At 43.5% G+C, this 17,095-nt stretch overlaps 1 protein-coding gene across 4 annotated transcripts in view; it reads left to right on the forward strand.

Moving 5' to 3' along the window:
* RHBDD1 (rhomboid domain containing 1) overlaps window positions 1–8,198 on the forward strand; it is a 145,877-nt gene extending 137,679 nt beyond the window's left edge. For all 4 annotated transcript variants that reach the window (XM_040982823.1, XM_040982821.1, XM_040982822.1 and 1 more), the window contains one exon: window positions 7,056–8,198. In XM_040982823.1, coding sequence (XP_040838757.1) covers window positions 7,056–7,150 — 95 coding nt within the window. In that variant the 3' untranslated portion in view covers window positions 7,151–8,198. The remainder of the gene's footprint in view (window positions 1–7,055) is intronic.
* The last annotated feature ends 8,897 nt before the right edge of the window (window positions 8,199–17,095 follow it).

The following is a 17,095-nucleotide window of genomic DNA, read 5'->3' on the forward strand; positions in this document are numbered from 1 at the left end:
GTGTTAGGTGAATTTCAGATGAATTTTGAGGAGCTATAAGATGTAACTAGTGTATCGAAATGTAAGACTATCTCCTGTCCTTTTCAAAGAACATCTGGATGTCCTCAGACCTGGGATTTCCTGCAGGCCTTTTTCGCCTTTCTCAGAAAATGACAGCAAGCCATCCTTTGGAGAGGCGTTTTGGAAGCTTTCCATTTCATAGGATTCTGACAAAGTCACATGCATGTAAGGGAGGATCGGGGCCTGTTTCTGCAGCCCTCAGTGACAAAGGAAATCCCAAAGAATGCCACTGATTTATGTAGAGGCTTTAAAGAAAGGGGGAAAAAGCGACTTCCTCTTCAGTTTCCTAATTTAAGGGAAAGATATTATGCCATCCTGCAACTTCACTGAGTGATATAGAGTGCTCATCAGATCATGGGCAGGATCCATGAATACCAGCAAATTAAACATCTCTATTCACACGGATGGTGAACAGTAGGGAAAATGGTTGTCAACTCATGGTGCTCTTTTTAGCAATTCTCATCTGAATGAAATTGCTTCTCTTCCCATGGATATAAAATGCAGAGGATACTGCATTATACATAAGGGTGGAAACACTGAAAAATTTTCCATCAAGATCCACAAATCAATATATCATATGATCACCCCACTGCTGTTATAATTGAGCCAGATCATCTTAACCCAGCAGTGTTCCTGAGGTTCCACGAAGCACGCTCATTGTTCTCCTGACTAAAATCGAGGGTTGACCTCCATTTACAGCAACAAAGAGGTGAATCTCGGAACAGAACAGGCTGATTTCACCCAGGCCTGTAAGTGCCCATTGTGCGATTTAACTACTCCAAGCCAAGAAGGTCTTGGCTGAGCGTGCTGGCTTTCCCAGTGACCCCAAAGCTCTTCTGTGTCATGAAAGCATGCCGCTCAATGAAGGTTATCAATTACCTTGTTTAGTATGGATTTCCTAGCAGGCAGTTCAGCACTGCTCAAATAGTCTGTAAACAGAATTGGGCTGTGTCTTTTAAGAAATCTTTGGCTCTGTTACTTTATGAAAATCAGAGTTTGCCAGCGATACAAATAGACATTTAACACCTGACCCGTGATGGTAGAGATCAAAAGCCCTTTCCTATGCATGTAACACTTTGCTAAGCGTTTTTTTTTTTTTCACACCTGCTTTTTGAATGCTCTCAACAACTCTGAAAGGAAGCTACTCTTAGTAATCCCATCTTATAGATAAGGAAACCAAGAACAAGAGAAAGTAACTTCCTTTGTCAAAGATTTACAGCTAAACAGTGGCAGTGGCAGGATTTTGTCCCAGAAGAGTCCCAGAGTGGTGGAACGCCCTCTGGCATCACCTTTTTAGCAATGCCTGCTTTACGCTTGAACCAACCTGCACCTGCCAAAATATAGTCTTGTCTAGTAAGCCCATCTCCCTGTTTGCTGCAGCAGCTTCCATCAAGCCTCTGGGCTTGGAGTTTCTAGCACTCACTGAAGCCTGCTCAGACCCTGCACCCACCGTACTTAACAGAAGTCCATACGGCAGACATGAGAACACCCTTGTAGAAGTGCCTGTAGGGGGCACTGGACGCGATGGAAAGCAGTAAAAATACCTCATGGTGGAAACCCTGGGAAAGGTTTTAAAAACACGTTCAGGAGCAGTGTTTGACTCAGCTAAGACGCTGCTCGGGATGCCTCCATCCTATATCTGAGTTCCTAATTCAAATCGCAGCTCTTCTGCTTCCTGCCCAGCTTCCTGTAATGTGAACACCAGAGGCAGAGAGTATGATGCCCAGATCCTTGGAGCCCTGCCACCCTCATAGGAGACCAACACTGAGTTCTGGGCTCCTGTCCAACCCTGGCTGTGGCAGTCATCTCTGTCTTTTCACTGATTTTCAAGTGAAAAGAAAAATAATAAGTATTTTATAAATAAAAATGAATGCAAAGGTAGGTAACTGGAAGGCAGAACTTAGCTGAGACTCAGTGGATAGACAGGGCCCTGGACCCTGGCCTGGCAGACACCCAATGAGCACATACGGCAGACAGTACGGGTAAGCAGCTCATAACATGAAATTGTATTTCTCCTTAAGATATCAAAAAATAAATTACCTTTAAGGACACTCCCCCCCAAATTGGACTCAGGGTGATGTAGAGGGCAGAACCTGAAGTGAAGCAGTTCATTCTTCGGTCACTAGGATAGCTTTGATATCATTAGAAAGACTATGTTAAAAGGAACACAAGTACATCTGACCTGAATGTAAATTGTGCGTGGCAGTAATAGCAATGCTGGCAGTTGAGGTACTGCTGGGTTGTCTGATCCAGGAACCTTTGGTGCTCCCCAAAATCCAACTTCCAAGAGAATTTAAGAGAACTCACGATGGAACTTTTAAAGTCATATCTTTCTTCTTTAAGATATATTAATTTTATTAGAAAGACGGATATACAGAAAGGAGAAGAGACGGAGAGGAAGATCTTCTGTCCAATGATTCACTCCACAAGTGACAGCAACAGCTGGAACTGAGCTGATCTGAAGTCAGGAGCCAGAAGCTTCTTCCCGATCTCCCACGCAGATACAGGGTCCCAAGGCTTTGGGCTGTCCTCGACTGCTTTCCCAGGCCACAAGCAGGGAGCTGGATGGGAAGTAGGACCACTAGAATATGAATTGGTGCCCACGTAGGATTCCAGTGTGTTCAAGGTGAGTACTTAAGCTGCTATGCTACTGCACCAGGCCCCTTTTAACATTTCTTTATGATGAGATGCTTGGACCTCTTGCATTTATTAATAAAATAGTGACTGAGTATGTGCTGTAGTCATCTTACTGTGCTGTGTAACACTAGGAACTTATTTCTACAATCTAATGTTCATTTTGTACCCATTTTCCAAACTCCCAGCCAGTAGTAATGACTATTCTGTGTTCAGTCTGAGTTGTGTTGTGTTGAGTTGTGTTGTGTTGAGTTGTGTTGTGTTGAGTTGTGTTGTGTTGTGTTGTGTTGGGTTGTGTTGTGTTGAGTTGTGTTGTGTTGTGTTGTGTTGAGTTGTGTTGTGTTGCGTTGTGTTGTGTTGTGTTGAGTTGTGTTGTGTTGTGTTGTGTTGCATTGTGTTGTGTTGTGTTGTGTTGTGTTGTGTTTGTTTTAGCTTCGCATACAAGAAGGAAGATGGTGTGGTGTTTCTGTGTCTGGTGCTCGTTTCACTGCCTATAGTGTCCTCCCATGTCACATGTCTTGCCGCAAATAACAGGATTTCATTCTTTTAAGACCAAATAACACCGCATGCTGTACAGGCACAGCATTGTTTCGTTATTCTCCTGGTGCATACCCTAGTTGAGTCCATATCTTGGCTGTTGAGAATAGCACTACAGTAAATATGGTGGAACCGATACTTGTTTGCCATAATGGTTGAGTCTCTCTTAGATGGCTCCCCAGGACTTGGACTGTCCAGTGATACTGTTTTCCATCCTAGTTGGATTCCTTTAGATTCCCTCCTCCGTGCGTGCAGGACTTCTCCTTTCTCTGCAGCCTCGCCAGCAAGTGTCGTTTTCTGTCTTGATGATAGCCAGTCTGACAGGGCTGAGGTGTTATCTCAGTGCGGTTTTGATCTTCAGTTCCCTGGATGCTACTGAGCTTTTTTGTTTGTTTTGGTTGACTGCATATGCTTCTTTAAAGAACTCTGTTCAGGGCCTTTGCCCTTTTCTTAACTGGACTGCTGGTTGTTGCTGTTGTTTCTGAATGCCTTGCGTTCATGTTATGAATCCTTTGTTGTTTATTTTGCTGTAAAGAAGCTACGGAGTTGGGTACAATCTCATCTATCTTGTTTTTGCTTTTGTGGATCTGTTATTTTTCTATTTTCATTTATCTGTGAGTTCCCCACATATCCATGAAGAAAGTGATGCTCCGAATTTTGGTGGGAAGGTAGGAGACACAGTGTTGACACTGACACATGCAGGGCAGAAACAATGGTGGCCACGTAGGGAAGTGGGCAGCCACAAAGTCTAGGTTGAATGTTTGCTTTCTCTCATGCTAGGAACCCCAGATGGCATCATTAACTCTCTCCAGGTCTGTTTATTCTCTCACTAGAATTCAGGATGATTAGATTGAAAGTAAAAGCTCAGTGTGGCAGGATACCTTAAGTGACCTGGATGAGTGAAAGCGTAAACACTGATGGGAGTTTCCTGTCTCCGCATGTGGCATTTCTTCTACTGGCTCAGCACTGGTTTTCCTCCAGTGTCCTAACTGCGAATGGGTCCCAGGGGCATGTGGGCCAGCCACTCATTTTAAGAGCTGGATATCAGAGCCTGGTGTGATGACTCACTGGCTAAATCCTCACCTTGCAAGAGCTGGGATCCCATTTGGTCACTGGTTCATGTCCCAGCTGCTCCAATTCCCATCCAACTCCCTGCTTATGGTCTAGGAAAGCAGGAAAGGATGGCCCAAAGCCTTGGGACTCTGCACCCTGTGGGAGACCTGGCAGAGGCTCCTGGATCCAGCTGTTGCTGCCATTTGGGGAGTGAACCAGCAGATGGAAGATTTCTCTTTTTCTGTCTTTCCTTCTCTCTGTAAAGCTGATTGCCTTTCCAATAAAAATAAATGAAACTTTAAAAAAGTAAAAGGGCTGGGGCTGGATATGAGAAACCTTCTGATGCTACCTCTTCTAAACCCTCCCTACATCCTCCTCCTACCTCGCCCCTGTGGGAACCTTAATCCTTCTTACTGTTATCTGTTCAGGAAGAGCTAAAGGAATCAGCAAAGCACACTGTGTTTCCCTTTGGGAGTCTGCGTGTTCTTGCAGTTCCCATGGGCTCCTGTCCCTGGGCCTGAATCAAACTGCCACACCCAGATTGCTGCAGGGTCTGCCCGGAGTCAGTTCTGACAGATCCCCTGCCCAGCTGGAACGGGGAGTCCCATTCTGGCCTGCACCCCTCACCTCAGCACAATTAGTAATAACGCAGCTGCTAAAGGCAAAGGAGAAATTGGGTCTCATCGTACAAAATAATTTCAAGCAATAAACTAATGGTGATTTGATTTATGAGTTTGTGATTTCAAATCATGGACTATTTTGAACAAAGAGAATTCCTTTACAAACACACATGGCCAAGACCAATTCCAGTAAGACTTTTAATTTTTACTGTACACATAAAGTCACTTTTGTGGAACTCTGAACAAGCCTAAAGTATATTTGAATCTCATCTTTAGTGCAGGCTAATAAATTGACATATTTCACTGTATCAAAACGTTTGGGAAGTAGAGGTTTACCACGCCGGAGTGGGTGTGGGGGCAGGCCGGCCTCAGTCATTAGTCAGCAAGGGCTGCAGGGTGTCAGGCGGTGTGATTGGTCCAAGATCTGGCAGGAAGCAGGAACCACTCCTGAGTAGACATCAGGGTTGCATTCACAGTGGGGAGACAAAAACATGAAAAGAGATCACCTGTTGACTACCTTTTTGCATTTCTCTTTGTTTGACAACTAGAATTCCAGTTGTGGATTGAAGGAGGCACTTAGTTCCCAAATGTTTCTTGCTGCTTTCTCTAATAGCTCCTCATTACAACCTTCGCAACAGTCCTGTGAATATAAACATTAAGTGAAAATGTATTTATAAAGATTCCACTCTTGGAGAGTTAGCAGAAGAGATCAACTGTTGGACCCAGTGCAATAGCTCAGTGGCTAAATCCTCACCTTGCAAGCACCAGGATTTCATATGGGTGCCAGTTTGTGTCCAAGCTGCTCCACTTCACATTCAACTCCCTGCTTGTGGCCTGGTGAAGCAGTGGAGGATGGCCCAAAACTTTGAGACTCCTGTACATGCCTGGTAGACCTGGAAGAAGCTCCTGGCTTCAGAATACTTCAGCTCCAACCATTATGGCCACTGGGAGTGAATCAGTGGATTGAAGATCTTTCAGTCTGTTTCTCCTTCTCTCTGTAAATCTGCCTTTCCTATAAAAATAAATAAATAAATCTTAAAATAAAATGATCAACTGCTCACTCATTTTCTCTCCTGGCTCAAAGTCCACTCTTGGCCAGTACAACCAGAAGAGTAAGCCAGAGTCCCTCAGATCGCAACCCCAAGGGATACTCTGTGTGTGTTTGAATGTCATGGGCAGTCATCAAGTGTGAGTACTTACTGAACAGTGTGTTCAGACTATAGAGAAAGATGGAGAGATGTTAATACCCTCTACCATTTAAGGACTTACAGTCCTAGATGGGGAGCTAGAGGAGCATGCAGATATCATCTGTGTCAGGCAAGATGGCAAGATGTGCACCTGCTCGACAAGGAAAACTAACAGGAAGGGAGTGAAAGCTACATTTGATGTGAGAGTCAAGTCTTCTCTCGTCTCGAAGTAGACCTTACAAGACTTTGAATGTTAAAGCTGTTGTCACTAGGTTTATGTTGCTGATTTCTTGAGTTCACAGGCCATATGTTTCTTCTTTCCTTAGTCCCTGCAGTGCCCATGCGGATATTCGTGCAGGAGTTGAGGTACTTCTATCATTACAAGCTGTAGTCTTTGGTATGTTAGAAAGTGAGGCCTGCCCACCTGCCCACTGAATGGTGTACCCCGCCCCTGACCTCTGCTCCATAATGCCTATGGATACTGTGTGTTTGCCGTTGGGTGTGACTTGTGTTGCTGAAGGTGCAGGAGTCGGGGTTATGAGAAAGGTAGGGGAGGTCTCCAGGGCAGATCAGAAAAGGCCAGGCAGCAGAGCTGATGGAAGTTAGTAGAGAGAGTGACAAGTTATAACTGAACATGTTCGAAATGCAAAACACTAAGCCTTTAAGACATTTTGGAAGTGGAAATGATGCACATTTTGGAGCCTGCTAGAAGGAAAATTCAAAGTGGGAGGATCATCAAACTCTGGAATGACCATATTATAAGTTCATGGACAAAACCACGCTAAAAATACTTACTGGATGTTGAGTTATATTTATCCTGTTTTATTTTCTGGTAGACTAAAGATGACACCAACGCTGTGGTTATATTCCCCTGGAACCCTAGTTTGCACAGTGCCTTGTGCCTGCCAAAAATTAGATAGGCAGCTTTTGATATTTTTTTTTCCTCTTGGCTTTCTCACCACAGGAAACAACAGAAATGGCCCTCCACCCTACGGGTTCCGTCTCTCACCGGAAGAAGAAATGCGGAGACAGCGGCTTCACAGATTTGACAATCAGTGACGTGGCCTGCCACCTTCGGAGGACGTGATCTAACTGGGGAATTACCGCCCATTTGGCTCCTTCCTCAAGCCCAGAATAATTTTCAGGTCAAAGCAGAATGCTCCCCATGGAGTGCTCACGTGTGCCTGGGGCCCTCAGCCCTCCGACTCCTGCAGGTGCCACTCCGACATGTATGGACTCCAGGCTTCTGGAAGGTAGCACTCAGCTCTCCAGAAGTGACCCTTCTCCTGGCCTTGTTCTCTGTGACAAAGCAAATGTCCTTTCCATGGGGCAGGCACCATATTCCATGTCTCCTTCCTCTGACTGCTGCACCTGCCTTGTTTTGCTCTTGGAAGCTCAGACTTTGCCAGGAAGTTTTGTTTGCTGGTTGAAAGCATCAGTCCCTTATTCTACCTGTTGTCTTTGGGTTTCACTGAGTAGGAGGCAACAAGTCATCCCTTTATGCTCCATGAACATTGCCGTGGGGATGATCCAGGCCCCGGGTGGCAGCCACCTTTGCACTTCTCCCATACCTCAGTAGGCACGCAGGCTCCTCAGGCCCTGCATCCATATGGCATCTCTGGGTATTTGTGGTGCGCTTACTAGCCCACCTTTGAGGAATGCTTGACTGAAAATGTGGCAGACGGACCTCAGGAGGGGAAGACACCTGACATTCCATCACTGACAAGTATCACCAGCATCGTGGACTCCCAGCCATCACTCCAGTGGCAACAGTGTACCCAGACACACCATGGGACTACTCAGTGAGCAACAGCAAGAGCCATACAAAAGAAAGGCAAGGGTCTTCAGTGCCTTGGTCACTCAAAATCCTTGCAAGAAGCTTACTTCCTCAAAAAAGTGCCTCTACACTGGCCGCTGTACTAGCTGCTTGTGTTGGACAAATATAAGCTGTAGATTATCTATCTGACTCATTTAAGGCATTTTCTGGTGCTTGTATTTTTTTTAATAAAACATCAAAGGCAAAAAATCACTGATATATTTATGGTCAAATGATCATGGAGATTTTATTGTTATGGGGAGTTAGGTATAGTTTTCCAGTTTTATCTTGCTGTCTTTTTTTTTTTTTTTAAGATTTATTTTCATTGGAAAGGCAGGTTTACAGAGAGGAACGATAAAGAGAAAGATCTTCATTCACTAGTTCACTCCCCAAAAAGCCACAGTGGCTAGAGCTGAGCCAATCCAAAGCTAGGAGCCAGGAGCCAGGAGCTTTGTCGAGATCTCCCGTGCAGGTACAGGGTCCCAAGGTTTGGGGCGGTCCTCCACTGCTTTCTCAGGCCACAATAAGAAGCTGGATGGAAAATAGAGGAGCCAGGACATGAACCAACACCCATATGGCATCCTGGTATATGGAAGTAGAGAATTAGCCAACTGAGCCATTGGGCCTGGCCCAGGTTGCTGTCTTTAAAAAGTGTCTTTGTGTTGGGGGGAGGTCTGCTATATTGGCAACAAGGAAAATCGATTTGTACAGTTACAAATGAAGAAATATATAATTATAAAAGCAAACTTAAAAAGAAGTACTATATTAAGAAAATTAATATATGTAAAAATAACTACAGGCATAATTTTAAAATCACCTCTCTTCCAACCACTCGGAAATACCCAGTATGAACAATTTAGGAATGTTGCTTTTTTTATTTTTTCTTCACAGACGTTTGTGAACTTTGGAACATTTGGACCTTGAGGTTTGTGTCTATTTCCTAATATGAATTTACCTGCAGGAAACATTGATACTTGGGTGCGCAACTGAGCTAAGGAAAGTACTGGCATCTGGGAAGTGCTTTGACCTGAGCGCCTTGGGTTAATTCATAATTGACGTATAACTACAGCCTATCTGTAGTATCAGTTGTGTCTGGTGGACTTATTCAAATTTACATGTTCAGGCTGTCATTCCTCTCTGTGCACTTGACTCCCACTACACTAACTAGCTAACCTCTTTTATACAAGCCATCTTTGCCTAGCACACAGCCATTCAGTATAACACTGAGTTTTGCTCTGACTGTGCACAGCTACCTGACGACATGCTTCCTACATGAGAGTGGAGATGGGACATGACTGCACTCGGGCCTGCCTTTTATTTCTGCACCAACAGGCTCCCCACCCTTTTCTCCTCCCTTCATATTAATTTCCAACCAAAGTAGTTTTTAAATTGCATTAGAAGTCTAATTGCTGTCTATGAAATTATTCTAATTTTTATCTATGTGTTGCAGGAGGAATATCTCCTTATTTGACTTGTCAGATATAAAAACATTAGAATTAGCAGTGAATGTTTGACATGGCTCTTAAGACATGGGCCGGTAGTCCTACGTGCCTTACCAGAACACCCAAGTCCCAGTCCTAGCTCTAGTTTCAATCCCAGCTTCCTGGGGATTGAAATAATAAAATTTCTAAAAGATTAGAATTGTATTTTGGATGGTATAACCAATCACACAATGTTTATAGAATGAAATAATCACAACTTCTAGACATGTATAAGAAGTCATTTTATAAATCTTATAAAATGTCGTGTCTTTGTTTAATAGTAGTTTCCTGATTGTATGTGGAGCATCCAGTTCCCACAGTTTGGTGCCTTCAGTCAACTGAAGAGACATGTTACTCTTGAACCTTTGCTGGGTGCTAGCAGGAAGGTGTAGTTTCATTTGCCACCTCATAGAGCCTTGAAATGTATCACACATAATGTCCAGACCTCCTGAATCCTTTTACACTGCCTGCTGGTAAAGCTGAAGCTAAGTAGTCAGTAACTCCTGGTGCCGTGGGGCTACTGTGCACATTTGGCATACTATGTTGCCTGGGGAATAAAATAAAGGGAGAAAGACCTACTCTCCCATGCCAAAGGAGGCTCTAATGTGGGAGGTGTGCATGAGGAGGTGGCAGAGCCAGTTCTAAGTCTTGCCTTCTCTTGAGATTCCATTTAAAAAAAAATGCATTCAACCTGCCGTAAAAAGAATCCTATACATTCCCTTTCCCTTTTGCATGGATCACTGCAGTCCTTTAGTCTGTGCTCCTGCATGCTTACTCTCTCTCTCAGCCCCTAATATTTTGTTTTAGAATCACAGGCTCTTAGCTTAGAAGGGCCTTAAAATCCCTTAATTCTTTGTTCTGCTCAATAGTTAAAATACCTCTTCACTCAGTTTACCTAACTCAGCCAGTTTCCAAAATTCCCTTTATGATGCCACTTACCTCTTACTTTTGATTCTGTCTCTGTTGCCGAAACATAAAAGTCTTACAGCCAGCAGCCCCACTCAACAGCGGAGCTTGAGCTAGACGCTGACAGGGTCTGCTGATGGGTTTTACTAGCTAGGCAGTGCACGTTTCTGAGCCTCTTATCATTTGTATGCTATGGCCTTTCCCCTTCTCAGTCCATCCAGGTCCCTTCCACCTGACCCTGTGGCTAAGATCTTGACTGGACCACTGTCTGGGATAACCTTTCCCCTATCAGCTACGCTATTGTCTCTCCATGCCACATGGCATGGCTTGTTCTACTGCACAGGGAATATTTTTCTGTAGATCATAAGCTTCACAAGAATAGCGACCATGGCCATGCTTCTGCATGCTTTCTGCAGTTCTTTGGACATCAGAGCCAGTAAAGATTTGAGAATTTAAACAGAGTTCACTTATGCTGTCACAAGTAGCACAGATAAACATAAATGCTAGTTGTATATTGATATTGTTGTAGAATGTTCTTTTTTTTAATCACATCAGGAAAAAATGTGAAGGCAGGCATTTGCCTGTAGGAACATTCATTTGGAACCTTTCCTAAGTGACATGTTGACAATCAGCTAAGGTGGAGGTATTGCCAACTGCATGTATCAGTCTGCAGATACATCCCACTTCATCAGATGCTGTGACGTAGGAGACAACACCTAAAACACCAGCGCCACTGAGTTTTTCCCATGGATCCCCGAGGACAGCACCAGCTCCGGCCATTGTGCCTCACATAGGTCTATGTTTGATATGCCTGTGCTTGCATTTTTCCTCTTGCAACAATGGAGAGTAAAGGATCCACCCCACCCCTTTTTGGAGATTTATTTGAAAGGCAGAGTTAAAGAAGAGATCTTCCATCTGCACATGCATTCCGCAAACGGCTGCAGTGGCCGCGGCTGGCCAGCCTGAAGCCCGGAACCAGGAGCCTTATCTGTGATTCCCATGTGGCAGGTACTTCGATAAACTTCTCTGCTTGCTCAGATGCATTAGCTGGGAGTTGGATGAGGAGTTCAGTGAGATTGACACCTACACTCGTGCGAGTTGATCTGCTTGCTGAAACACCCACCCCACCCCTTGACGGCAAGCTTCCTTCAGCTGCCCAGAGTGTTGACATCCTGTGATAATGACTTGCGTGCTTTTTGCATATTAACTTGCTATCCCATAATAGTAGCCTGTGAAAGCCACTGAGCTAGCTCTTTAGGATCTCCAATGAAATCCTACAGGACCACATGTGGCCAAAATTACACCTGGAGCTCATGCAGACCACTTCAGGTGACAGTGATGTGACGTGTCACCTCTGATGATGTTCCTGAAGTCCTCAGCGTATGTTTAGTGTGTGCAGGCCTGATCTGTGAATGTTTATGCCTTTCCTCTGGTACTTGGTTTTGCTGAATCATGCTTCTTGTACTCTAACTTCCTAAGTTCCCAAACCCCTTTCTGGCCAGGTATGTGGATGCTGTTCTGAACGGGGGCTGGAGGGGTGTTCTGAACAGGGTGGGAGGCTGGGGGGGATGTTCAGAAGAGGGTCGGGGGTTTGGATGATGGTGGTGTTCTGAAGAGGGTCGGGGGCTTGGGTGATGGTGGTGTTCTGAAAGGGGTCGGAGGCTGGAGGGGTGTTCTGAACAGGGTGGGGGGCTGGAGGGGTGTTCTGAACAGGGTGGGGGGCTGGGAGGGATGTTCAGAAGAGGGTCAGGGGCTTGGGTGATGGAGGTGTTCTGAACGGGGTCGGAGGCTCGGGTGGGGGGCAGTGCTTTATTCCCCTATCTACTCACAGGCCTGTGACGATCTTCTGGTATGGTGCATGTGAGCAGGCTGCTTACATGACAGCACTGTGGCTTTAAGGACAGAGAGAATAATGCTGACATTGAAGGTCAGATGGCAGAAAGATAAACCGGCAGATTTTGATGTGTGGGTTTTTAGCAAAGAAAATGGAAACATGCCTAACAGAAATCACTAAATGTGGTAAAAATCTATTTTGCTGCTTGGGGAAAAAAAAAAAAAAGAGTAGCATGATGAAATCAATCATGTCGCATGGCTTGCAAAGGCCTTTGGAATAGTGGACATCATGAATGCAGTCCAAGACTGCTCCATGGCTCTCTGGATGCAACATCTGGGTCCTCTCGCTCAGTACTGAAAATCTCTTCCACCTTCCTCCCCCTTTTCAACAGGATTTCTGCCAGGAAGTTGTGGAGTTATTTTTCCTTACTCTCAAACCCATCAAGGCTGGAAAGAAAATAAATGCAACAGATAAAATACAGGTGTCTCGGAAGTCATGACAGGATTTTATGTATAATGAACCATATTACAAATCTTAATACAGCAAAGATTTAAGTGTCAGCAGCAGACCAGGTGTTTGCAAAAGTTACATGTGGAAAGTCTAACTTTACAATCATAGGTTAGAGAAAGGGAGGCAATTTATTGGACATATTTCACATTTTTCCCCATGAATCATTAAATATTTAAGCACCATAAAATTCAAGCATTTCCCATGGATGTGGCAGCCAGCCTCGGTGGTTTAAAATGCATTATGCAGAATTTCTGGCAGATAATAACAATGACAATTGCAGAGTACTGATTTTTAATGTCAATTGTTTGTTCCCTGCAGAACCTACCGATAATGTCCCTGCAGGAAATTGTGATGTTTTTGTGGTACAGCAGCTTTGAGAATTGAAATAAAACAGCATTCTCAAAGACATTAAGAATTGGCCAGCTATAAATAATTCTAATCAGTAATTTATATGCCCTGTGAGAATCATAATAGAATTCTATAGTGTGAAAAAAAAGCAAGAAATATTTTTATACTAAGTAGTTTAAGTAGATGATGTGACCATAATAAAAGTAGGATGGCTGCTGTGTCTGCTAGACATGTTGACTGCTAGGCAGACAAGCTGAATTTTGAAAACAACCATAGGCATTTTGTACCATCTTGGAAATGAGGGAAATGGAACTCAGGGGAGGGGCACTTGGCAGCTAGAAAGGGATAGAGCTGGGTTCAAATTTGGATGCAGAAATCTGAAGCCCACATCTTGGCACTATTCTACCAAATGCAACCAAGAAAAAAGTAACAATTATCAGGTTATTCCAGTGAGTCAAGCAGGGCGTAAGTCAGATTTCCTGGAACACAGACATTCAGTGGTTTTCTTCCTTATGGTTTCTATGAGGCTCAGAATAGGCCATCCCATTGGCTGTTTTTGTAAGAATCTATAACATACACATACAAACCATCTAGAGGAGACTTTGTACTATGAATCTTTCAGTCATGACGGTTCACAGATTACAACCTACTCTGATGTGGCATGAGTCATTGAAGGATCTTCTCCCAGCCAAATCGCTCAAAATCTCATCATTTCTGAAATTTCCATTTGTAGAAAAAATAATAATCTGTTCTGGAGGTGGGGAAAGCAATGATTAAAGCTTATAATTGACCTTCTGGGAATAATTTTCCTAGGAGGTTGTGGCAAGGCACTTACGTTGAACATTCAATTTATCCTTGTTACCATTTTGTCACAAGGAACCTTATCTGCAAAACAGACACCCAATGCCTAAAGTGAAGTGTCAGCAATATGCCCAGCTCTTTGCTAGCAACTGGGCACACAGAGTAAGTAAAATATGGCTGGCCCCTATTTTGGGGGGATTTGCATTTTACCAGTGAAATGAAGAATTTCATCGAGACAGCAGAGAAGCAAGTTGGCCTCGTGGTGCAGGGAACAGTAGAAGTAGTCACAGTCTCCGGGGGGAGGTCACACACATACCCCATAAATCAGTCTTTCAAGAGAGGTAGGTGGCTGCCAGCTGAGTGGATGTGAGGGAGGATACCACTTAGAGAAAGCGCCAGAGCACAAGCACAGAGGCACTGTGAGTGTCTGCACAACTGCCTCACGGTATCCACTGTGGCAAGAGATACTCCCAGAGGGGAGCGCCGAGTTCCCGCTGTAACTCTCACCCCTTGCCAAGGCTGGATTTCACAGGCAGGGGAGTCATTGAAGAATTTGCAGCCAAAGGGTAACAAAATTAAGTTTGGGTGGACCTTAAATGATGACTGAGATTTGGAATGAGAAACCAGTCAGGAGAGGTCGCCTGCAAGAGCAGGAGTGAAGGGCTGTGTTGGGTGCCAGGATGTGGCCATGTCCAGGAAGGGATGCCTTGGGTGCCAGTCTGGGGAGCAGGCCACTTGCAGCATGCGGGCCTGTCTAGATGGTAGGCTGCATTAGCACTGGGCAGAACCAAAGAAAACAGTCCAGTCCTCTGCTCCAGCCTCTTGGTTTCCACAGCGCAATCTCATTCAACAGACATGAAGGGAGGGATTCCTATCACCATGGGGTAATTACCATCCCTAATAATGAACTAGAAGAACAAAGCTTTGCTCAGGGCCCTTCACAGAGAAGGATGTTTTAAAGCACCATGATATAGATCCAAACAATAATGATTCAATGTGCTCTTCTATGTTAAGAAGCTATTTTTTTTTCCTATTATTTTGCTCTTTGACCATTTAACATACTTTCCAAAAATCAAAGGCAGCACATTTTTGGCATTTAGAGGGGGCTCCTATATAAAACCTACATTCTGAACTCCCTATCCAAGCCACAATGTAATGGGAAAATGTCTGCTTAATTGAGCCTGGTATTGTCAACTTACCTACAACAATAATTCTGATTATATTCTGCCTTCACAGTTGAAATGTTTAAAGCACTTTAAAAGATAAACTTCTGATGTCCTATTTGTCACCCTTCCTTCTTCCAAGAAAACATTGTCAGCAAGTTCACAAAGAAGAAGATAAGCACTTGAGAGGCTTGAATTTTGATAACAGATAAAGATTTTAGAAATGGAAAATTACAAATAAATTTGATGTTGCCTTAAACTTCAGGTGCTTAGATATTTAACGTGTATATGATACAGTTTAAAAAAAATGCCTCAAACTACAAACATTCTCCTATATCAAACATTCTCCTATCTCCTATAGGAGATATATCTCCTATATCTCCTATATCATTCCATCTTAAAATGCTCATTTTTCTTTTTATGAGAGGAGTACTCTTAAAAATAAATTGCCAGTCTGGGGACAGTCCAGAGCAAAACTATTTGAAATGTGTTCTGCATAGAAGAGCTCATTACAGATTAAAATTTGGCAAGGAAAACAGTTCTTAGAAACAAAATTTTAATTGAGCTTTGCCTGTGTCAATTATTTTTTAAGTGCACTAAAACCAAGTCCTAAAATGAATGTCTCTCTCATGAGATATGTCTAGTTTTCCCTCAAAATGACATTTATTCTTTATGAGGAAGGCAAATTTCCTAGAAGCCTTTTCTAAAATATCTTTTGATTTGTAGGATTAAACAACTGAGTTCCTAGCAAAGTAGCAAGAAGATCTTTTGCTGTTTAGAAAACGCTCTCATTACAAATTGATCTGTCTCCGAAATTTGTAGAGAAAACACAAATGCCAAATGTCAAATTGTTGCCTTGGTACAACACAGATATAAAACATAAGAATGTAAAATTGAAAATATGGGACGCCCCTGAAGAAAAGCAATCATGGGCACATGCAATTCAAATTATACACTGTCTTTGTTTCATTTAAGAAGGGCCATGGGGTGACCCTGGCTTGAATGAATCTTCCTACCCAAGTTTAATTAAGTCGGCCCTTCATTTTCTCCCAAGTGCATAATGATAGCTCTGTCACCTCCCCACAGGAGCTGCCATTATGTATGTGCAGGCAAAGTGGCCGCTGGGATCTGCTGGGAAGCTCTGGGGTTCTCCTGGGGAGAAGGGGGGAGCGAGGTGCTCTGTGGGGCCTGTGTCCCCGCCTGAGTAAGCCCCATGTGGCTCCAGGCCCATTAGTGCTGAGCGCAGGCCCCAACTGGGGAAAGGCTCTGTGTTTGGACGTGCAGGGCAATGGGGAGTCCGTTTTTGTGAATCACTACCTTAATATTCATTAATAGCTTTTAGGCTCCTAATCCCTTATTGAATATATTTTTTTCGATAATTGCTGCTTCTCAAAAGGGTTGAAAGTAGGCATTTCTATTCTCCGAAAAATACAGAAGAGAACATAATGTTTCATATTCATCTGTGATGTATTTATGCTAATGTCGCATCTCTGGAATACAGCAACTGTGGGCCTTCCTGGCATAATGGTTCATTCTGTTCCAAAATGAACTGTGAAAGCTGGCAATGTGATTTTTTTTTTCTTTAATCTCTTTGGGTCATGGTTTTGCAATTATTTAAAGTGCATGGAAAAATAGATTACAGAGAAAATCATTTTGAAACACTGAAAATCTCTACTTTCTAGTTTCATTTACTGGCCTATTTATTCTTTCCTGTAAAAAAAAAAATCCATCCCAAAGCCCACTTTATCATAGAGTAATTGACTTCAGTTGTTTGAGGTGCTATTAACCAATGAATTAAGTTTTCAGTAATGTGATTTGTAATCACACCTTTATCATCTATTTGCCATCTTGAGAATTAGCATATTTTAAAATAAAACAGCTCTTCTGTCAGCCTCCTTAGAATAAGGAGATCTGGGCTGCACCTAGATTGATTGGTCCCAACAAATCCATACATGTAGCCCGTGCTTAATCAGCAAGGAACAGAGGAAGAAGTTGGAGGACTCTGGGAACAAACACATTAGCACACAAAGAACAGCTAAAAGTCAAGTGTGAGTGAAGTGAGCACCATTAAATCTCAGCACAGCCCCGGAAATCTTGCCTCCCCTTCCTCTCCTCCTAGGCTTAGGTAGGTGACTTGAGCAGTCT

Source organism: Ochotona curzoniae, unplaced genomic scaffold (genome assembly GCF_017591425.1).
Source record: "Ochotona curzoniae isolate NIBS_2020 unplaced genomic scaffold, NIBS_Ocur_1.0 contig_3643, whole genome shotgun sequence".
NCBI classification, from domain to species: Eukaryota; Metazoa; Chordata; class Mammalia; order Lagomorpha; family Ochotonidae; genus Ochotona; species Ochotona curzoniae.